At 54.9% G+C, this 23469-nt stretch overlaps 1 protein-coding gene across 2 annotated transcripts in view; it reads right to left on the reverse strand.

Annotated features, from left to right (window-relative positions):
- Nucleotides 1-23469, reverse strand: part of STK32B (serine/threonine kinase 32B) — a 132706-nt gene that overhangs the window by 31529 nt on the left and 77708 nt on the right. For both annotated transcript variants that reach the window (XM_036018702.1, XM_028507371.2), the window contains one exon: nucleotides 3276-3449. In XM_036018702.1, the coding sequence (XP_035874595.1) occupies nucleotides 3276-3449 (174 nt within the window). The remainder of the gene's footprint in view (nucleotides 1-3275; nucleotides 3450-23469) is intronic.

Below are 23469 nucleotides of genomic sequence, written 5' to 3' on the forward strand. Positions count from 1 at the left end.
CCCGGCACGTCCGTCGCTTTGGCACCTCCCAGGCACCAGGGCGCCCAACCCGTGGCCAGCGGGCCGCACGCAGTCCAGGACGGCTGGGAATGAATTTACTTAAAACACGATGAGATCCCTTTGTGACTACGTGTCAGTGCATGTAATGTGGGGCCCAAGACAACCCTTCCTCTTCCAGTGTGGCCCAGAGACGCCCAGAGGTCGCACACCCCTGCGCCATCTCCGCCACCAGCCGGGGAGGGGCACGCACTCTCGAATGCCGACGGACAGACGGGTGGGAGGACGTGCTGGGGGTTAAAACAGGGCCAGAGATCGGGTCTGTCTGGGTTCAGTCCAGAGAAACCTTACAGGTGCTTTGTGCTTGATTCCTTCACTCTGTCTCGATGTCTGTAGACCCTACTGTGTGCGGGTCGCTGTGTTAGACCCTGGAGGCAGCCAGGTACGTGAACGAGCTCAAACGAATGAACCCCCACCTGGCGGAGAAGACAGGTGTGAACTATGTCACTCCTGTGACACAAGTATGCAAGAGTCAGTGGAAACACGGACGAGGGAACACCTCCATGGTTCAGGAGAATCTGGGCAGGCTCCCTGGAGGAGGCAGTGCTTTCTTCCCGGGAGAGCTGGTGGAAGAGGTGCACGCAGGCTAAGCCAGCCCTGTGCATGCGTGGGGGCCTCACGTCTCTGGGTGGGTGTAGACCAGTAGCCCATTTTTCTGCTTAGCAGGGCCTCCTGCCTTCTCTCTCCTGGTTCTTTTGGGGAACCCCTCCCCCTCAGCATGGTCCCAAAGGGGCTGTGCACGGGGCTCAGAGAGATGGGCACATAGTTCAAGCTGGCGAAACTAGAACATTCCACCCTTCTGTCTGCAGGGATCCCTTCAGGGACAGCCATGGGACTCAAGCAGAGCCGGTCAGGGGCTTTTACTGGGGCTGATAGAAGAATCCGGTAGAAAGGAAGTGGGTAGCACATTTGCGGGCCAGCTGGGCCCACGGCCGTGTGGGGCTGGTGGCGGGCGTGCTGCTGGGCCGGGGAGAGCCTGCTCGCCAAACCGCGTTCTCGGAGACCCAGGCAGCGAGATCTCCGCCTCTCTGTGTTTCTCCGAGGGTGCGCCTCCGAGACATCAGGTATGCCGAACGTCCACATCTTAAAAACACAGAATCCTTTTCCTCTGAAACTGGCTCCATCCGGCCTTCTGTCACTCTGAACTCATCGGGACAATGATGACAAGTCACCGCACCCTAGCAGCCTAACGGGACGAGGGGGCAGAATGAGAATTAGGGTCACGTCACGAAGGACGGGGCCGTGGCCTCCAGATGTCGTCCCGTGGGCAAGGAGCAGGAGTTGGGGGACCCTTTGGAAGAAGTCAAGGGACGTGGTTCGGTTTTGTTTTACAGACGCCTCTGCAGCCGGCGGCTGAGTCGGGGCACGCACCACCCATAGGTCCGAGCACATACAGTGAGGGCTCCCCTGGCTGCATGGGGGGCGGGGGGCGGGGTGCGGGGCAGAGAGAAGGGTGCACACCGTGAAACCAATCGCTCCCTCCGAGGGCGCCGGGAGGCCCTCCCCTCCTTAGTGAGGAAGGTTACTTCATTAGCAGCGAACACTGAACTTGTCTGCACTAAATAGTGGAGTCCACCTTTGACGGGGACATCGCTCACGCAGCAGAGCCCCCGCGGGGAACACGACACACGCCACGGTCAGCGAGCCCGTCCATTAATCAAGGAGACGAAGGCCCAGGCCCCACGGGAGCCCGGCCGAGTGCACTTCTCCACGTCTAGTTCTCCGGCTGGGTAGAGCAGCTGTGCTTGTCCACGGCCCTGAACTTGAACTCCGTCTTGGCCAAAAGCCCCTGACCATCATACCTTCTAACTCGGAGCCTTGTAACAGAGCCCAGGACCAGGGCCGGCACGGAGGTCGGAGTCCGTCTTTAACAGGCGAAGTCTGCCCAGGACCCGTGGGAGACACAGCCCCGTGACCCTGAACTCTGAGTCAGCACCCGGTGGCAGGCCCTGCTTCCAACCCGGGCTGAGCCCGTGGCCTTGACAACTCACAGCCTCTCTGAACCTCCACGTCTCCACCTGTGAAATGGGCGGAACTACAGCGCGAGGCCCCAGCCTGGCCACTGCGGCCCGGCTCACAGGGACCAGCACAAGTGCCTCTGAGGCTGAAATTCCAACTGGAGATCGTGATCCAGCAGCCACCGGAGGGGCAAGCATGTGGGGCGAAGCCCACCCGCCCCCTGAAATGAAAAGGAAAGGACTCGGGTCTCCCGAGAGCCAGCAGGCTGCGGCAGTCCCCTGAATGGCGGAGACAGGGAGACGAGTGAGGAAGCCGATGGGCCGCGTTCGGACGGTGGGACGCTGGCACGGCCGGCTAGGGCCACACAGACTGCAGAGCGCGGGGTCCGTGGAAACGAGGGAGGACGAGGAGGGGCGGCCAGGGGCCACCGAGACGTGCCGTGAAGGAGAGGCCGCAGGCACCTTCCAGCCACGCGCACCTGGAGGAACCCAAGCCAGGCTACGCTAACAGGGCGAGGCTTTTAACATCGTAAATTCAGGGTGCCCACGTTACAGTTGTTCTTTAAACAGGAATACTTTCAGCTGTGTGAGTCAGATGGTTGGCCAGACGCAGCGTGGTGAGCTGGTGGGAGCTGCTCATCCCCGTCCTCCCGTGAGGCCAGGGAGGGGCCTGCAGGAACGGGCCGGGCATCCTGCAGCCCCCAGCGGACCTCTGCCCGAGTCAGACCCGCCGTGCTCACGGGGTGGACCTGGCCGCGTGGCACATGGAGGGTAGAAGCCAGGCCCCCGCCCCGAGGAGGAGGCTGCAGAGACTGGGCTCACTGCCAGGGCCCCGGCCAGCACGGAGGCTTCCCAAGAGGAAGACACCCTCCACAATGCGCACCATCAGTTCCCCGGTCCGGGGAGGGACAGGGTGGAACCCCCTGCACCGCCACCTCACAGCACGGGGCGGGGGGGCTGTTCTAACCTGACGCCGGAGGGACAGGCCACTCTAGCCTCCCCAAGACACTGGAACGGGGAAGCAGAGGCCAGCCACCAGCCAGGTCTCTGAGGGGCGGGAATGGCGAGAGAGCGGGGCCCAGGCACCCTCGGAGGGTCCGCCCCCAAGATAGGACGCCAGCCGGGGGGCTGTGTGCGAAGGCTGCCCAGCAAGGACCAAGCTGCCCCGTGGCTCCGGGGGAACGTCCCTGAGCACGCTCCCCGCCGCCCGGACCACTCCCGGCGCACCCCCGCCCCCGCCCGGCCCGGCCGCCCGCTGACCTGTGGATGATGTGGCGCCGCTGCAGGTAGTCCAGCGCCAGGGCCAGCTCGCAGACGTAGAGCCTCACGGCGCCCTCCGTGAAGCGCACGCTCTGCTGCAGGTGGTAGCGCAGGTCCCCGCCCAGCAGCAGGTCCGCCACCATGAACATGTCCTCCTCGTCCTGGAAGGAGTACCTGGGGGCACAGAGGGGCAGCGCTCCTGAGGGACGGAGGGCTCCAGCGTCAAGACCGATGCTCCCATCTTACAGACGCGCACGTGGAGGCCGGGGGAGAGGCACTGGCGTGGCCCGAGCCCCAGTGTGCAGCCGACAGAGGACAGACCCCGCCCCCCGGCTCCAGCAGACCAACGGCAGTTTGCCGCTGCTGGGCACCGACGCATGACGTCATTTCTGGCAGACGCCTGAGTTTGGTGTTTTCAGGATTTGCAGTCGCCGGTCTCCGAAGATGCGTCCCCTTCCCTGACAGTTCCTCTGTTCCCGCACACAGGCCACTCCCCAGCGATGGGGGCGGGGCTTGTTTCTGCAACCCTGGGACCCTGCGCCGCTCTGGCAAGTCCAAGGACAAGCCTCAGGGAACCCGCGGTTTCTACTTCCTGCCTCTTGGAGACCAGCCAGAGCCCCAGCCCCAGGGAGAAGCCACGAGAAGGACAACCAAGGCGCTCTGGTCCACAGCAGCCGCAGATGAGCAGCCGCCAGTGACAGGCAGTGCCAACTGGGGGCCACAGGGCGAGCCACCTGGGCCTCGGGATGTCCCACGGCAGCCCCCGCTGGTGTCACGTGGAGCAGGACCGCCCAGCGGAGCCGTCAGCTCACGGAACAGGAGATGACAAAGCAGCCGTGTCCTAAGCCGTTCCTTAAGCCGGCTCCCCAGAGCAATGGGGAGCGGACACGGCACTGAATTCATTTAAAAAATACATTTAGGAGTTTTAAGGACGACAGAGCCAACACTGAATTTGAGAATGGTGGAGTAGAATCACAATGTTGTAAAACAGTGTCACGCCCCACAGAGAACGGTGGAACGTAATGAGGGCATCGTGACATGTAATCACAGAGTGACAGCGTTGTCATGGGAAGCACCCCCGTGTCTCGGGTCCCCGAGTGTCGGACCTGGGCCAGGGCCAGGGCCAGGCCACTCTCCTGTTTCGACAGAAGAGGAACCCGAGGCCCAGAGGAGAGAGGGAAGTTAGGGGCGGGGCGGGGACACGAACCCAGATCGCCAGCCCTCCCCGGTGCTCCCACCAGGACACACTGGCACGTACGCACACTGTGTTTCTGCAACCTCGGTGTGCAGCCCCGAGGAGGGGACCTAATGTCTGATTTCGCCCACGGGAGGGGACGGCCACGTGCTCACAGGACAGGGGACTCCAGGGCTGGACAAACGCTTGCAGACCAACCAGGCCCGCCGGCCCCCTATCACAGAGACTGGGAGCCAGGGACCGGGCATGGTGGCCCAGACGCCGCGGTCTTGTTTGTGTCACCGGCCGCCCACACAGTTCTGCATCCAGGCCGGCAGGGCAGGGCCCCGTAAGGCACTGCCCAACCACGAATGTAGCAGATGTTTATGGGGCACCTGCCCCGTGACCGGCACCGGGCTGTGTGCCGAGCACTCGGGGACAGAGGGACCGCCCTCTCTCTGAAGGAGCACTCGGTCCCCTGTAAGAGGGGGGCTGAGGCCACAGCACTGGCCATGCGGGGGGCCGGGCACGCTAGGAGGCTCTCTGGGGTGCAGCGGGGCGTGCAGAGGGAGTCAGCTCTCCAGAGGTGGCGTGGGCAGGGGGTCTTTGCAGATGAGGGTCTGGAGCACTCGGGGGCTGTGAGTCAGACACAGGGACAGCCTGAACCCTCTGGTGCTGGGGCCCCAGGGTTCTGTGGGCTGTGGCTCCTCCCATTCTCCCGTGTCCAGCATCTCAGCCACTGACGGTCCCTGGCAGGGGGTGGGGGGCGGGTGGCGCAGCTTCTTCCCTCCGGTGTGGACCCACTTCAGGGCCAGTGGCCTGGCTGCCCGCCCAGGCAGGGCCCAGAGGGCCAGGGGCTTGCTGGCTGGTCCAGAGCCATCTGCAGGGCACTAGCTGGACTTCCCATCTGTTGCAGGACAAGAGGAAGCTCAGCCTGGCACGTGGTCGCTGCCTCTCTGGATGCATCATAGGAGTGGCTGAGTGTTAACAATGTGATTAAACAATAAAGCAGGCCCCACCCCCCAGCCAGAACCCTGCGAGGTCGAGGCTGGGCGCCCTGGCCTTTGCCAGACACTGTAGGTCCTGGGTAGCCATCCAGGTCACATATCTGGGCCCTGTGGACAGACAGAAAACCAAGCAAGGAGGCTCTGGACACATGAGCCCGGAGCAGTTAATCGAACGAAGGCCTTGGAAGCCCTCCTCAATCTTGTCTCTGAATGTGATCGGAGCCATGGTTGGTGGTTGATGTTTTCTCTTCCATGCAAGTTTCAGAATAAATGTATCTAATTTCTTGAGAAATCCTTCTTCAACTTTTGTTGGAATTATGTAGGCTTTACAAATTAAGGAGAATTAACCCTGCCGCACCTTTCCAACCTTTCCAGGAACAGGAAATACTCGGTCTTCTGTTACGTCTGGCAACGAAGTTTTTATTAATTTTCTACTTAAAGGTGTGGCATAGATGTATTTTCATTCTGAAATTTAAGTAGATTTCACTGCTGTTGTGAACATGATCTTCTAGAACAAGGCCGACCCAGCCCGGTCATCGTCAGGGGAGACCCGCCCTGCAGAAGTGTGGACATCTGCCTTGACACCAGGGGCCTGGCCGGCCTCCTGGTCATTGGCTCCCCTGCCCTGTCCTCCAGGCTCCGGGCTGCTCGCCCTGTGACGGCGATGGCGTCTCCTACGGAAAACCTGCCGCGGTTCCGTCCTTCTTGCTCTTGGCTTCCTTTCTCCATCCGTGGCCTCCAGTGAAACGATGATCGTGAGAGGCAGTGGTGGGCATTTTTGCGTCAGTCTGGACCTCAGTGAAGTGTTCTCACCGTTACATAATGTGTTTGCTGTAGACGTTTGGTGAATTCATTTACCCAGTTAGGAAAGTTGCTGGAAGCATCTGAACTGATACGTCTTCCCGTTGGCTCCTGGAGGGAGGGGTTGAGATGCTCCAAGGACACACTATAGGCCTCAGCAGCTGCACTGAGCTTCCTACGGAAGCTCCGCCCATGCTCCAACCGCGGGTGGCTGGCAGCAACACCGCATCGATCACCAGGGCACTCTGTGCCTCCGTGCACGGCCACCGCCCACGGTGCCTCACCCAGCCCTCCATCCGACTCTGGCGGGGCAGCATGAGTGCTTGGGAGAGAAACCCGCAGGCCAGAATGGATTCTGAGGAGGAAACCCTACACGCAGCAAGGGCTTCGGCTCCAGCCCTAACTCAGGGAGCGGCTCTTTCTTGCTGAAGGCCCGCTTTGCCCTGGGCCCCGGCCCCTGCATTCCCAAAGAGACGCGATGTCATTATCGGGGAACAGAGGATGACCCTCGGTCCCTCTCTCTCTGCAGTGCTGCACCATCACACAGCTCTGTGCCACTGTCCCTTTCCCCTCCTCTCAGGCTGGAACTATACTCAAGTCCTCATGCTGCACTCTGCCACGGAGATGACACTGCTGTGGGGCAGTCTGGGAAATGCCCCCCCCCCCAACTTCATCTGGCCTGGCCAGTGCCCGGCACCAGGAGGCCCTCCCCCAGCTGTGCCGTGACGGGGGCTGGGGGGGTGCTGGGAAGGACCACCAGGCCACGCGGCTGTTTCAAACACCTGCCTCGCTCCAGTTCTTCCCGAGGCAAGAGGAGCTGAGTACTCAGAGGTGACTCTGCGGGATATTCATTCCGGGGCCGAAACCAGCGGCCAGGGCGGGCCACCTGTGTCCGACCCTTGTCTCCTGCATCCTGACTGTGCGGTGCCCGCAGGGACACGGAGCAGGCGTCCCCTGGGACCGCGTGCACCCAGTCAGATCTCCCAGGGGAGCAGGCAGAGAGGGGGCTCGCCCACCGCGCTCGCTCGCTCCCGGCGAGACTCAGTCTCAGGGATTTAACATCCCGCAGGAGAGGAGCTAAAAATACCCTCTCGGGCCGCACACACTTAATAACGGGCTGCTGGGCCTCCGTCCGCTCCCATTGTACAAAGAAAAAGGAGCTTCTCACACTTGAATTCTGCTTGATGCACATAAGTCTCCGATAACATTCACAATAGAAGCTTTTTTTTTCCTTTTTAATTTGACTTGAGTTACAGCATCCTCGGGCCATTCAAACAGCTTGCCCCTCGCCACTCTCCGCACCAGGCCAACCCTGCCCCTGCCTCCTTCCCGGGAAGCCAGATGCGGCTGGGCAGCTTCCATCTGCCCCTGGGGGCCACACGGCAGCCAGGGAAGACTCTCCAACGCCATCCGCCCCCCCAGGCCACGGCCGTCTGGGGCGGGGGGAGTCCTGGGCGATGCACAGCAGGACGTGGCGGACAACGAAGTGCCACCCCCTCCGTGTAAATGCAGAGCACTGCTCCTGGCCCAAGGGTTCTGCTGATCTCCTGCATGCCTCTGACGGTTCTGCGGTGGCCCACAGAGTCAGTCCGGGGGGAGGAATGGGGAAAGGTGTGGAGCCAGGGAGGGGCCGGAGGGCTGCTCGCCTGGACACTCCGGGCAGGAACGCAGCTCCGACCTCCTTCCCCGTGCAGAGCAAGCAGAGGGCGGTGCAGACCGACCGCCTCCCACTACGTGGTGGAGTTTCCCGGGAAACCGTCCCAGCAAGGAGTTCCATTTCCAGGAGCCTTTCGATGAGGAATCAATGTATCGAAGAGTTATAGCACTATTTCAGTTCACATTTCTTTCTTGGTTGAGTTTTGGAGTCTCATTAGTGTTAGGTGGTTCGCAGCATCCCCCGATTACCTTCCAACGGCTGCCGGATCTGCCTCGTCCTTGACGTTTGTGACTGGGGTCTCCTCTCGGCTTACACGTGTGAGTCCTGAGAACCGCGTACGAACCCGCACATGTTTCTGAAGAGGCAGCTTATTGTTTCACTGGTTTCTTTACCTTTTTTCCGTTTCATTTATTCTACCCTCTATTATGTCCTGCTTTCTGTGTGCTTTGGGTTGATGTTGCCATTCAAAAATATCTCAGACGAAGAACAGGAGTCTGTATATAGGACACATGTACATGTTACATTCACGATGTGACTGGTGGGTAACAAATCAAGTGTGCGGCAACGACCCGGGCTGGCACGTCGGCCCGGGGGGGAGCTGGTGCAGGAGGCGCTGGGATCTCTCCCCGCCCAGGCGGCAAGCACACTGGCAGGATCGGTGTGATGCAGGGTCTGTCTGACGTGGCCACTTTGGCACTCTGGGGTCTGCGGAAGGCTTGCAACTTCCAGGAGAAGGCCTGGAGGGGGAACTGCAGTTCATCCCGGTCAACTTCAGCTCTGGGAAGAGCAGTAGCTGCCCATCCCTCGCCCGCCCCTCGCCCCAGGGCGGTAAGCTGTGCACAGGTGGCAGGAACAGCTTGCACACGCATTGCAGAAGCTCTGGTGGGCAGAAACGGTCCTGTGCTCCAGAGAGTGGAGACTTGTGCTTCTGTCCACCAAGCTGCTCACAAAGGCACGGGGGGGCCATTTTTGTTGCATCTCCCCCACTGTTGCAAGTCCCGCCCCTCTGGCGGGAGTGACAGACATTCAAGTCCAGTGCTCATTCTTTTTTCTCCTGCCTTCATTTTTCTCTCTCCTTCTTTTGGGATCCGTACATTAAAGACAAAGACATGTAACACCACACAAATGGGGGCCATTAGAAAGTCCCTGTGCATGCACGGGGAAAGGCACAGGTTCGGAAAAATACTTGAGAAGACCTTAAGCTTATGCTTCAGGCTGATCCTTGATCCTTGGCAGACACAGCCTACAAAGTTCAAAAAAACCAAAACCAAAACAAAACAAATCAAAAAACCTGAGCAAATCCTGAGGAATGGAAATATTCTGACTCTAGATTTATCACGTTTTACATTCAAATGTTCAGCTGTCAACAACCACAAAAAAAAAATCACAAGGCACACAAACAGAAATGCAGAGCCCATTCAAAGGAAAAAAGAAACCAACAGAAACTATCTCTGTCAAAAGATCTGACGGCAGAGCTATCAGACAAAGACTTTAACATAAGGGTCTTAAATAAAGATGCTCAAAGAACTGAAGAGAGGTGTGGAGAAAGTCGAGAAAATAATATATGAAAAGGTGAAAATATCAATGAAGCAAAAACCTAAAAAGAAACGAAAAAAGAAATTCTGGAGCCAAAAAGTATAATAATGGAAATAAAATATTCACTAGGAATTCAAAAGCAGATCTGAGCACGCAGAAGAAGCAATCAGCAAACCTGAAGATGGAACAATGGAAACTGTCAAGTCTGAGAAAGAGAAAGAGAAAGAGAAAGAAAGAAGCTTGAAGAAGAGCACTTAGATCCGAGGGATGTGTGGGACGCCATCCAGTGAACCAACACACACCCTGGGGGCATCTCAGAAGGAGAAGAGAGACACAGAGGAAGAATAAGCATTTGAAGATATTGTGGCTGAAAGCTTCCCAAATTTTATGAAACAGCTGAATATAAAAATCAAAGAGGCCCAACAAACTCCAATAGGATGAACTCAAAAAGACGCACACTGAGACACATTATAATCATACTGTTGAAAGCCAGAGACAGAGAGAGACCTTGAAAGCAGCAAAAGGAAAGCAACGTGTCACATACAAGCGAGACTCCATGAGATTATCAGCAGTTGTCCCTTCAGAAACTTTGAAGGCCAGAAGTCAGGGGGCTAATACATTCAAAGTGCTCAAAGAAAAAAAACTGTCCACCAAGAATTTTATATGCAGCAAAACAGCTCTTCAAAAGAAAGGGCGGAGAAAATAGGACATTCCCAGAGAAACAAACGCTGAGCAATTTCATTACCACCAGACCTGCTGTGCAAGAAAGACTCAGGGGAGTCCCGTGGGGTGAAATGACAGGACACTGACCCCATTTGGACCAGGTCTGAAAACCATGTGATGAGGCTCCCAAAAAGGCAGATACATGGGCAATTACCAAAGCCAGAATTGCAACAACAGTTCATAACTCCACTTTTTGTTTTCCACATGATTTAAGAGAGAAATACATTTAAAAAAAAGCAATGAAAAACAGCCTGGCCCTGGCTGGCGTAGTTCAGTGGATTGAGCATGGGCTGTGAACCAAAGCATCGCAGGTTCGATTCCCAGTCAGGACACATGCCTGGGTTGCAGGCCATGTACCCCAGCAACCACACATTGATGTTTCTCTCTCTCTCTCTCTATCTTCCTCCCTCCCTTCCCTATCTAAAAATAAATAAATAAAAATCTTAAAAAAATCAAAATGCATTTATTAAAAAAGCAATGATTAGTATAAAACTTAATAGTATTATAGTTTTTTGTAACTCTACATTGGTTTCTACATAATTTAGAGACTAATGTATTTTTTTAAAATATCAGCTTGTGTTTTAGACACAATGTATAAAGGTGTAGCTGTGGGACATCAACAACCGGTGGGGGTGGGGTGTGCATGCAAAGGAGCAGAGTTTATGTATGTTATTGAAGTTACAGACATCCGAATTAGGGTGTTTGTGATTTTAGGACGTTAAATCTAACCCCTGTAGTAACCACAAAAATAGTAATAGTGAATACACAAAAGGCAATAAGAAACGAAGTTAGACGTTTCACAACAACAAAAAAATGAACTGAACACACAGGAAGACAGTCAGTCATGAAGGAAATAAGGGACAAAGAGTTAGAATGCACACAGAAAACCAACAGCAACACGACAGAATGAAGTCCCTTTTTACCAGTCAGCCGTCAAAAGGGAGGCGATCCGGTCCCACGCCCCAGCGTGGGTGGCCTTGAGGGTGCCGCGCTGAGTGGAATGAGCCAGTCACAGAAAGACAAGTACTGCACGACTCCACTTAGAGGAGTCAAAGGCACGGAGACAGGAAGAGGAACAGCGGCCGCCAGGGGCTGGAGGGCAAGGGGAAGGGGCAGGTCGTGGTTAGTGCATGGACAGGTTCAGATCTGCGAGACAAACAGACTCCGGAGACGGACGGTGGTGATGCTTGCACAATAGTGTGAGTGCATTTAATTCTACTGAACTGTACTTGTGTGAGGGGCTCGGATGGCAAACTTTACAGGTACCCGTTGTCACAACCCCCTGCCCCACAGAATCTGAGCCATAGCACCTGCGTCTCTGGGGGCTTCGCCTCAGGCACGTCCTCCTCCAACCCCCACACGGGGCTGCTCTCCTGCCTCTGCATTTGTCCTTGTCTTCCTCGTTCATATATTCAATGCAACTGCACTATGTCTAAAACGTGTTCCTTGGTTTGCCATCACGTAAAGCATGATGATAATCCATATCTGTGCCCAGCAGTGCCCCTCTGTAACGATAGAGGTAGTGACACTCGAGCCCCAGCACTTGGGTGGTATGCACTTGGGGTTCCAGATTTACACGTGAAATACATTTTTCCTCCCGGAGCCCGTCACCGACTTCCTTGTCTCCTTTGCTGGTGGGCGGGAGGGTGGCCATGGAGTAGTGCGTCACATCAGGCAGTGAAAATGGTCCGTGGCTCGGTCACTCACTCATTCATTGAACAGAGGACTAATGAGTATCTGTGAGGGACAGGGTAACAGCACATCAGCACAGCCAGGCAGGCAGGCGAGAAGGGGCCAGCCCACACGTGACACGGGAGACACCCAGGCTGAGAGCACACTCATGAGCAAAGCGAGAATCAACTCTCACTTCTCCGCATCTGTGTGAGCTGAACTGCTGGGACCCAACTGCAATGGCTCCTGTCTGGTCTTTGTGGTCCGCTGGCCCAGCGGTCCCGCCGCTGGGAGCCGCCCCAGAGGAAGTGGAAACACCAGGCTGAAAAGAAGTCTGCACCCCGTGTCCAGTGCAGCATTATCTACAACAGCCACGACACGAAAGCAACCTAGGTGTCCACCCGTGGATGCATGGATGAAGATGATGTGGCATGTATGCGTGTGTGCATGTATATGATGGAATACTGCACAGCAATGAAAAAGAAGAAGTCTTACCATGTGTGACGACATGGGCAGACCCAGAGCGTATTATGCTAAGTGAAATAAGTCACCGATACAGACTCTTAAAAAGCAAAACATAACAGACTCATGGAAACAGAGACCAAAGGGATGGTTACCAGAGAGGAGGGCGGGGGGTGAAAAAGCAAGGGGGAATGTGGTCAAGTATACTGTGATACGCATACACGGTGACAGACAGTTACCAGCGTTTGTGGGGCAGTCACGTAGGAAGGCACAGAGGCGTCGAATCGCTGCACTGCACACCTGGAGCTAACACGACCACTATGCGACTATGGACCAACCAACCGTGCTTAGGCTAGGGAGGAGTGAGGGGGCTGGGCGAACCCAGTACGTGCACGGACTGCCTGCGCGCTCCCTGTCTGCAACACGGCCGTCCTGCAGCGCGAAGCCGAGCATGCTCGCTGTACTCAGCTGGAAGCAAACCAATCTGTTGGCTCTCAAATGGCCCATGTTTACTACAAGGATTTGGAGCTGGAGGGAACCGGTTTCACGGGGTGGCAGTTCAGCAGCGGCAACCTGTGCCCATGCCAAGACCCGGCCCTCCCATCACCCAGTGGGAACTGGTCCAAATGAATAGGGTGTCCTCTTCTGTGAGTCAGTCAATGGGGAAACTGGAAAACCCCCCAGGCCGCCATTCTCACTGGGAGGCAGGCTGTCGCTGCAGAAAGGCACAGGCGCTGGGCGTCTTGGACAGAGCGGGGTGGAGATGACACCTCCCCCCACCCCCATCCGCCCGCTGTGCCTCTCTGGGCCATGCTTCAAGTCTTGAGCTGCATTTCCCTCTTTGTAATATGGTTATTATAAAAATAACAAAAAAACCCCACAGGGTTAAATGCGAGATGCATGGGAGAAGATACACATGGAGGCAGCTTGAAAATACAGATGCAATTACTACTCTATTGTGACAAATGAAAGAAGGAGATAGAAGTCGTCTGGTTTCCTTCTCGGCCAAGAAGGGGCTGCACGACATGTGACTCCTGGAGTGCGACTCCTCACGTGGCTCCTGGAGACTAGGCGCCAGGGGCTCTGGAAACACCAGATGCCCTGGGTTGGGGCAGGAGCCCCAGGGGGTGCTGGGAGGCGCAGCCTCTGCCCAGCGAGGACAGCGCGTCAGGAGAGGACCCCTCACCGCACGCCCCAAAGGACGATGTGCATTTTAAGTTGGCGTCATTTTTTAAAAGGCATCAAAACGCAGTGAAATGATAAAATGTCTTTTAAGATGCGGGCTCGCCGTGGGCTCGCTTTGTTCTTGAGTGAAAGGAGACGCTCTGGGGCGTCTGCAGCGGGCGACAGACAGGGCGCACCAGGGCACCCTGGAGGGTTGGGGCGACTGACGCTCGGCTGCAGCGCTGCTCCTGTTTACAACCCTTCACGAGGCTCTGCTGACTTCTGGAACGTGGGTCCTGGCTATCCGTCCAGCCCACCCTCCCCCTGGTCACCACACCAGGGACCAGGGCCCCGGCTGCACTCAGCATGAGCTGCTCACAGGGTGGCTCGTCCCCCAGGGACCCTCTCGGAGCCCCTTCTGCTCAGCCCTCCAGCCCCACTCCTTCCTCTGTCCCTTCTCCCTGTCTTTCCACGGCACCCAGGGCACAGCTGCAGCTACGAACACTGATACAGGCGCAATGAGGGCAGTCAGTCACCAAGATGACGTGGGAACCCAGACGGATTTGAGGGGTGAACAGAGGCGAGCCAGCCAAGGGCCCTGGGGCTTCAGCGGGACCGGGAGGGGCTGGAGCTGTTCTGGCGCGGAGGGTGCGCTCCTCTGGGGAGCTGCCTCCCCACCGCCTCCCCAGGCCGGGCCAGAGAGGGCCCGGCACAGTCCGAGGTGAGAAGACACTGCATCAAAACTGATCAGGGGCCATTTTAAATAAAAACAACAGACTCTTGAAACCATGGCCTGGAAAACAATCACCTACCATTCCATGTGAACTGACAAATGGGAAGAGAAGCAATTCACACTCTTGGTGACAATGAAAGGACAGGAAGGACAGATGAGAAGTGACTGAGTTGAACTTGCACTACCACTAAGGTTGTATAGTGGGTGTCTTTGGAGTATCTGATACTGTCCGCCCGGCCCCGCCACTTGAAGATCGGCTCCATAATGCAGGAGCCTCGTCAAAATCACCCGGCCACATGCTGGTGGTCCTTTCTGTCGGGCTCCCCATTCTGACTCATTGGTCCGTTCGTCTGTCTGGATGCCAGTGTAATGCTGTCTTGATTACTGTATGTTTATAATAAGTCCAGAAATCAGGTAGTGTTCGTTTTATAGCTATGCTCTTAATTTTTAAAGGTGTTTTTACTTTTCTAAGAGCTTTGCGTTTCCACGTGTTTTTAGAAATCTGTTTGTCACTTCCTGCAAAAGAGCTTGCTGAGATTTTGATTGACAGTGTGTTGAATCTATGGATCAGTCTGAGGAGAACCGACACCCTGGCGGTGTGAAATCCCCAGACCTACGAACAGGTGTTTCTCTCGGTTTATTTACATCTTCTCTCCTTCCTCTTAGCCGTGTTTTGTGCTTCCGTGTGTGGGTCTTTTATGCTGATTCGTATCTGAGCATTTTATGTTTTTGATGTTGCTATACAGGATTGCCCAGAAAGTCCATTTGTTTTTTTCCATAAAAGGCACATTTTTCATTTTCACCAATAACTCTATTGATTTGGATGTTTTGTGTATGTCGGCTATCTCCTGCTACTGGCTTCACGTGGGGAGAGGCCGGGGTGCTGCTGGACATCCTCCAATGCAGACAGCCCCACAGCAAAGGATTATTTGGCCAAAATGTCAATAGCACCAAGAAACTTCGCAAACCACTTGTGACACGTTCAGTCAGTCACAGCACCTTCTCCATACACGGCACAGATCTTTTGTTTTGCTGCATTTCAGTTGCATTTTTACTTTTCTTGAAATAATAAACGTGGTGAAATTGTGTATTTTCTTCCATCTTCAATATTAAAATGGCTGCACAAAAATTCACCAATTTTGATGTTTTTTTTAAATGCATGCTGATATGACAGCTGCCACCATATCATCTAACAAAACTGCTCCAAATGAAGTTAAAGACAACTAAGCACTATTAGAGCCATCGTATGGAAAAAAACTAAACAAACTTTTTGGACTACCTGATAAATGGTATTTTTAAAAATTCAATTTCGGACTATTTATTGCTACTATATAGCAATAGAATTGATTTTTATATATTGATCTTTCCTGAAACCCTGAGAATCTCAGTTATTAGTTCTAATATATTTTGGTAGATTCTTCCAGATCTGCTATGCAAACAACATAATAATGTTATTTGCAAATAAAGAGAGTTATATTTGTCCTTTCCAATCAGAATGTTTTCTTTCTTCTTTCTTGGCTTATTTCACTGGCTAAATCCCCCAGCATAACTTTTAGTGGAAGCAGTGAGAGTGGGCATTCATTCATGTCTTGTTCCAAATTTCAGGGGGAAATCATCAATCCTTCCCCATGAAGTACGATGATCTGTGGTTTCCCAGACTTTGTCAAATGCTGCTTTCCCCTCTGTGGAGATGATCGTATGTTTTTTCTTAGTTTGTCCATATGGTGCAAGGCATCGCTTTTCAAATGTAAAGCCAGACCTGAATTCCTGGGGTTAATGTGACTTGTGCATGGTGGATTATACTTTTTATATATTGCTGGATTTGATTTTCTAAATCTTTGGGAAGAGTTTTTGCATCTATGTTCCTGAGGGACATTGGCCTGCTGATTTCTCTTTTTTAAGTAATGTCTCCTTCTTTCTGTTCTCTTTTCTTGTAACGTCTTTGTCTGGTTTTCACATCCGGGCAGTGCCGGCCCCACACGATGAGCTGGGGTGTTCGCTCTGCCACCACGCCTCCAAGGTCACCAGTCTGCTTTCCTGTAACGTCTATAATCTGGCATCAACTCTATCCAGTGTATTTTCAACACGGACATTGTCGTTTTCATCTGGAAGTTTGATTTAGCTCTTGTTCATATCTTCGTGTCTCCACTTAACCGGCTGAACACACAGAACACAGTTATAATAACCTGAGTGGCCCAGTCTGTTTTCCGTAATTCTCCCTTTCCTTGGCTGATTCAGGAAGGAAGGTGAATCTAGTCTCTCTTATTCCATTTTGGCCAGAAACAGAAGCCATTAGCCTAACTCTGACACAGAGTAGATTTCCCCAAATACACCCACACAGATTGAATCACTATGGAATGATCTAGGTAAGAGAAACGTACAGTAAACAGGACACAAAGGCCCCGAACTCACGGAGCTTAGAGTCTAGTGATGGCTGACAGCCCGGCAACACAAGGCAGACAATAAGGACGGGAATGAGACCGCGCAGGCAGTGGGGGCCAAAGGCAGGGGCTGGAGGACAGTGGGGGAAGCAAGCGCAAAGCACTGACCAGGGAGGCATCTGCAGGAGGAGGCATCTGTGTGAGGTGGGATGCAAGCCGAGAGCTGAGGAGGAGGTGCGTGTGCAGGGGTCATGGTGAAGGGCGCTCCGGTCAGGGTCAAAGGCCCTGGGGGGGGAACGAGCTCAGCACCTTGCCGGGCTGAGGGCGGGCCATGCTGGCTGGCGTGGAGCGAGAGGAGGGCTGGGCTGGAAGGGAGGCGCGGAGCAGAGCTGCAAAACTGCGCTCCAACGCACAAGACACATCAAAGGGGACTTAGTCCTTGTGGTCGGTCTGTCCGTCCAGACTGGTGGACAAGAAACAGCAAGGAAACCGGGTCGCCCTCCCTCGTGGCTGTGTAGGTTGCAGCCCAAGGCTGCCGGTGCTCAGGAGAGAACGGCTGTCCCGCCACTCGTCCCAGTCCGCCTCCCGACAGCACAGCGCCCCCCATCGGGAGTGCCAGCCACCCTCTGGACCCTCGCTCCCAAGGGAAGCCGCCACATTGCCTTCCAGAGGCAGCGGAGCTGAGGGAGGGACGCGATCATCAGTCTTCTGGGCATCACGAAACGCGGCACACACCTGGTGCCTCTGGAGCAGGTGGCTTCACAGTAAAAAGCAAAGTGCTTTTTGGTTTCCTTCCCCCGCACCCCTGTGGTTTGTCCGCTCGCACACTCTGGCTGCGAGACTGGATGAGCATCGGGAGGACTGCGCAACCAGAACATGCGCTTGAACTTGACTTCAGTGCCAGCCGCGTGACTCACTCACTCATGGTGTGACCTTGGACAGGTCGTTTAACCTCCCTGACACTCCATTTCCTTTCCTGAGAGGGGAGGATTCTCTCCTCTTTCCCACCTGCCCCCGGAGGGGCTGTCATGAACCATGTTAGCAAAACGGAGCCTTTCCCCGCCCCCCCCCGCCCCGCCCTGTGCACCCAGATCGGGGGGAGCACTGACACCCACAACCCTGCACCGGACAGGGCTAGGCGCGAAGCTGAGGGATGTCGGGCAGACGGGGTGGGGGCAGAGAGGGTATCAAGGGCACAGTCTGAAACAAATATTTTTCTTCTATTCAATCCTTAAAGTACAAAGGCTGAACTGGATTTAAGAGCACATCGCTGCCACGCCCCCACTGACGCAGCCACGCACCCACTCATGCAGCCAAGCCAGACGCTGCACAACTCTCCCCCACCTGCTGCCCCTGCTCCCTGGGAAGTGCACTGGGCGCCCTCACTCCCAGTTCCCATGGGATGATGGGACCACGCGTGCGAGAGACTCTAGACGACACAGATTTGCAGTGTCACGCCCTCCATTCCCCGCATTTCACGCCCTCCCGGTTTCGTGGGTTAAGACTCTCTCCCCTGGGTCCCACCTTGGTGCCACAGGCCCCCAGGAGTTTGGATGTACGAGCCGGGAAACCTTGTGCTGGGCCTTTATCTAACCTGCTAGGCAGTGGGGAAAAGCGATTTAAAAGGACAGGGCCGAGGCGCATGCAAAAGAGGCTAGAGGTTGAGGAGGAGTTGTAAGCAGAGTAACTCCAGCGCTAACCAAGCACGCTCGCCCGTTTCCCCCTATTTCACTCTGCGGAGTCAGGGGGCTATTTCCGTGTACAGACCAGACTCAGGCCCTCTGTGACCGCTGTGGTCACCACTGTGGGCTGCAAAGGTCGGGGGAAGCGGCACGCACCCAGGCTGCCATGCCGACTCGGGGCTCCTTTAGGCAAACCCTGCTAAGACGGAGCTGTGACGGGGGCAAAACGCCGGATTAACCAAACTACCTTGATTCGGGCTCCGGCGGATTTGCCCTTGCCCTGCGCGTTCCTGGGCGATGGCGAGAACTCTTCATCTGACTCCTTCACCTTTCCCGGAGCTCACGCCACCTCTCAGCTGCAACCCGTCTGTGCACTTAATTAACGAGCTGCCTCAGGTTCTTCCACATCGTTAATTAAGCTCTCTGAGACCAGACCTAAGCCTTTCACCCTACCACCCCCTGGAGACTTCCGTGCAGCCCCGAAAATAACAGTTGTTTTAACCCCGAGGAGTACGGGCAGCTGGCAAAGGGAGTTTTATAACTGTACCATCTCAAAAAGTTAGTTTTGCCAGGGACAGGCTGGAAGCCAGCTGTATGTTTTTGTCAAAATCCAAGCACAGTACATTGCCTCCAAATGCTGTTGATGCTTTCATTCTTACTAATGCCCGGTAATTAGAAAAATTATTAACAAAATTCACGGCAGCATCTTTGGTTTAAATCCCAAGCCTGCTTAATGCAGACGCACACAGTGCCATCGGGAGACAGCGTGTACGTACACCAGCAGGTGAACAATACCCATCCCCCCACCCCTTCCACGCGGTAAGCCAAGATCTAGAAAGGCACCTTAGACAACAAAGTAAAAAAATAGGGGAAATGTTTACGTACTTGGGTGGTCATCATTTCACATGTTACCGAACCTCAGACCCGATCCTGTTATCTACCAACGAGAGAACAGGTTAGTACTGATTCGTGCTGATGCATCCATGCTATGGAATAGTATACTGCTATTAAAACTAACACTACGTGCCCTGGCTGGTGTGGCTCCGTGGACTGAGCACTGGCCTGCAGACCAAAGGGCCGCCGGTTTGATTCCCAGTCAGGGCACATGCCTGGGTTGTGGGCCAGGTCCCCAGTAGGGGGTGTGCAAGAGGCAACCACACATTGATGTTTCTCTCCCTCTCTTTCTCCCTCCCTTCCCCTCTCTCTAAAAGTAAATATCTTTTTTTAAAAAAAGCATATAGAAACTAAGACTATGTAATTACAGGAAAGGCACCCAGGATATGATATCAAGCAGGAAGGACAGAGGACAGAAATGCAAAGCCCACAGCAATCACCGCATATAAAAATAGGTCAGAACGGACCAGGTCTGAAATAACCTGGGGGAAAGAGGAAGAGTCATCGTGGGATTATAAGAATGCGAAAGGTGTGTTATCCTGTTACATTTTAAGTTAATATATATGCAACAAATGTTACAAAGTAAGACTGCCCTAATTCAAAATATTTCAGAAGCATCTCGGTGTTCCGGGTGTGACCCAGGACGTCTGCATTAGTACAGAGCACCTGTGCCCGCACCTGCCCGTAAACCCCGGGCCGCACCCCCTCAGCCAGCTCCGCGGTCCTTCCGACCGCCGGCCTGGGCGTGTGCGGGCCTCGGAGCGTCGGCCTGCACCTGGGGCGGGACGTGCGTGCCGCAGGTTACAGGAGCCGAAGAAGGACCACTTACTTTCCACGGTGAGGCCCTCGCCCGGGAGCTGTGTGCACACCCAAGCACGCTCCCTTCTCGCGTCTGCGCACGCGGCCGGACTTGCACCCTGGTACCGGCACCCGCTGAAGACCAAAGACCTTCACGTGAATGCCTCGCCCCAGCGGCGCAGGCGCGGTGAAGGGCTGAGCTCCCTCCGAATCTCCGGACGTGCCCTCCCCCACGGCGGATGCAGCGGCGGCGGGCAAGGCCCAGGACGCCTTTGCACAGCTCAAAGGGGCACCAGTCGGGGCCAGCGGCCACTGTGGTTCTCGCTGCCGCGCGCTCGTGATAAAAAAAAAGCCAGTTTCTACTAAGGACGGCGCTGGGGAAGCGGCCAAAATATGAACTTGAGTGAATGTACACCCCTGGGTATGGATGTCCTTTATTATTTTGCGTCAGGCATATGCACAAAGCGCTTCCCTCCAGAAAAACAAAACTAAACAAACGTTTGGCTGTTAAGGTGCCCGCTGAACTTGCCCCTTTTTTCCATGGGAAACCCTTCCGACCTCAGAGACCCGCTGACCTACAAGTCTGAAGATGAATGAAATAAACCTGTTGTGGTTTTTTTTTTTTGCACAGAGATCTTCTGACTGTATTTATTGCCAATGATAAAATTTGAGTTTCCAAGTGAAAATTATACTTTCGGGAAACTCGAATCTGTCACATGAGTTTAACAGCTTCCCAACACCTAAAGGTGTTTCTGGTGGGTTTGGGAGTGCTAATAAATATGACCTAAAAATACTGAAGAAGGGGGTGTGCCAACGTTCGGAACATCTGGATAGATCAGTGACTCTGTTCCAAATTGCATTATGTCCCAAAATCACACGCAGGTAAAAGCTTCCCTTCAGTTTCCAGACAGGCTAAAAGATTTTGAGAAAACAAAATGTGACAAGCTAATTAACATGTTTCCAGATCCCCTATCACAAAAACTCCCTAGGGAAATACCACTCGCTGCGTTCTGGAATAACATCAAAGAAGAATATTCAAAATCATCTACAAAAGCTGGCAAAACATTCCTCCCTCCCCCAACCGCGTCTCTGAGTGAGGCTGGGTTTTTCTCCACGTTCCTCAGCCAAAGCGACGCCTGCGACGGACTGATGGGGCAGCGGATACAAAAATGCTGCTGTTTTCGAGAAACTGTCAAACAATGGCACTTCCTCACTATATTTTTGTTGGGGGGGGGAGTGTTTTTTAAAAAGATTTTAAAAAATCCTCGCTTGAGGATACATTTATTGAGTTGTGGGGGTAGGGGGGGGAGGGAGAGAGAGCAATGTGAGAGAGAAACGGCCCTCCGTTGCCTCCCACACGCGCCCAGACCAGGGGTCGAACCAGCAGCCTAGGCCGGTGCCCTGACGGGAGATCGAACCTGCACCTTCTGGAGCACAGGGCACTGCTACAGCCAACCAAGCCGCATTGGTCAGGGCAAAAACAGTTTTTTCAAAATTAAAATGTTAATGTAACATCTAGGGAATTTATTACAGTCACTTTAAAATACATTTATAGATACCTCCGTTACATTGCTCAGTTTCCACTTCTGAAACTGTACATACTAACAGATAAAACTCACAGAAACGAAACTCTGTGAAGTTGTCTGTCCTGGGTACGGGTGTTGGGGTCGTGATATCCAACCCGTGGAGACCAGGGACCTCAACCATGTACGTGATGGCCGCCCGCAGGCCCACAGGCACCTCCAGGAAACACTTCTAACATCTCACTTGGAAGGAAACACTAGCTAACAATCCTTGGGTGCGAAGATTATGTCAGGCGTACGATCAAGTCCTTTACAAGCATCACTGTGTTGCACCCTCACAGCTCTGTGATGTGAGTGCTATGAGTGATTGGTCCCCACCTCTGTTCTGCTTCCCCAGAAGCTGGCCTTGAGCTGAGGATTTATCTGAGAGCCGGTTACTTGGAAGGGCTCCCGGGGACACCAGTCAGGGAGCAGAGAAGTGGGACCTGGAAGGAAGAAGCCAAGGACCCGGGAGAGAGCCGGCAAGGTCCCAAGAGTAGCCCCTAGGGGGAGCTCTGGAGACGATGAGAATCACTCCCCAAATACCCCTGACGGAGGGAGGCACAGGGGAGCTGGAGGACTCACCCACCTGCCCCCAGGTAGCTCCAGGAGGATAGAATTCTTAGGCAACCCCAGCTTTATGCACATCAGGCAAAGAAGGCTCTGGAAGGCTGACAGCAGCCCTCCCAGAAAGGTGTCAGGTGCTGGCAAGCTGGAAGGAGGCACACTGGGGCGGACAGGTGGTGAAGGTACCTGAGCAGGCAGGTGCGCACGGGTCGGGCACCCACAGCATCGGCTACACCTCCCCCCAGACGCGCCTTCCCTCTTCTTCCGTAGCGCCCACCTCAGTGGGCCATGTCATCCTTCTGAGGCTGAAACTCGGGGACCCAAGACTCCCCCTCTTCCCTTATTTCCGGCAGGGATTTGGTCACCAAGGCCTGCCTGTGTTCCTTCCTCCACAGCTCAGCAATACACAACCCTTAGACACACCGGACGCATCTCAAGGCTGTGAAGCTGAGGTGAGGATTATAGCTTCTCCTGGCGGAAGTCGGGGTACTGCCTAACACCTCCTCCCAATGGCAGACGTTGGAAGCTCATCATTCCATGAAAAGGGTTGCAGCTAGAGATCAGGTCCTTAACCCGCCAACTGGGGGGAGGGGAGAAGTAGCAGAGAGAAGGACAGCCCACCCCTGGAGAACAGAGGGGCGGGGACCCTCAACTTCAACACCCCAGCTGCTCCCAACAGACACAGGAGACGCAAGCAACGTGAGGAACCCACTTGCCCAGGAACCCGGGAAGGCACCGAGGGGCATGAAGACAGGATAACAGCTCCTTCCCCCATCGGTTCCTGCAGGACGGGGGTTTCAGCAGCAGTCCCTGTCCGAGCCAACTTGATGGGGAGGAGAGGGAGGACAGGCTCTCCCCGTCCCTTCCGTCCCCACGGCCACTGCTGTGCCACCGTCGATCGCTGCCACGGAGACCCTGCCCCCGCCTGCCTCCACGGCATGCCTCACTCCCGGGGGAAGGGGCCCCTCCACTGTGGTGTGAGTCACTCCATGCCCCACCCCCTGCTTAAAAGTCCCCTGTGTCCCCTCACTGCCTCCAGCTGGAATCTAAATTCCTCGGTCCCACCCACAAGGTGCTTGTGGACCCGCTTCCTGGCTTCCCGGCCTCGACTCGAATCCTTTGACCGTTTGCACGTTGTGTTCTGTTACTGCAAACCGTTTACCTGTGACGTCCCTTCCCTCTGACTCACACGAAGCTGGGAAGCGGCTGCTCGCCCGTGGGTGTTCCGCTCAGAGACTGTTCTCGCCGGAAAGCCTCACCTGACTTCTGCCGGCTGACGCAGGCGCCCCCTCCCTGCACCTCTGTCCCAGCTCAGCACCCTGTCCCAGGTTTCCTGCACACCTGTCAGTCATCAAAGAATAAGGGTCCCGCTCCCACTCCCA

The sequence above is a fragment of the Phyllostomus discolor genome, chromosome 1 (assembly GCF_004126475.2).
Source record: "Phyllostomus discolor isolate MPI-MPIP mPhyDis1 chromosome 1, mPhyDis1.pri.v3, whole genome shotgun sequence".
NCBI lineage: Eukaryota > Metazoa > Chordata > Mammalia > Chiroptera > Phyllostomidae > Phyllostomus > Phyllostomus discolor.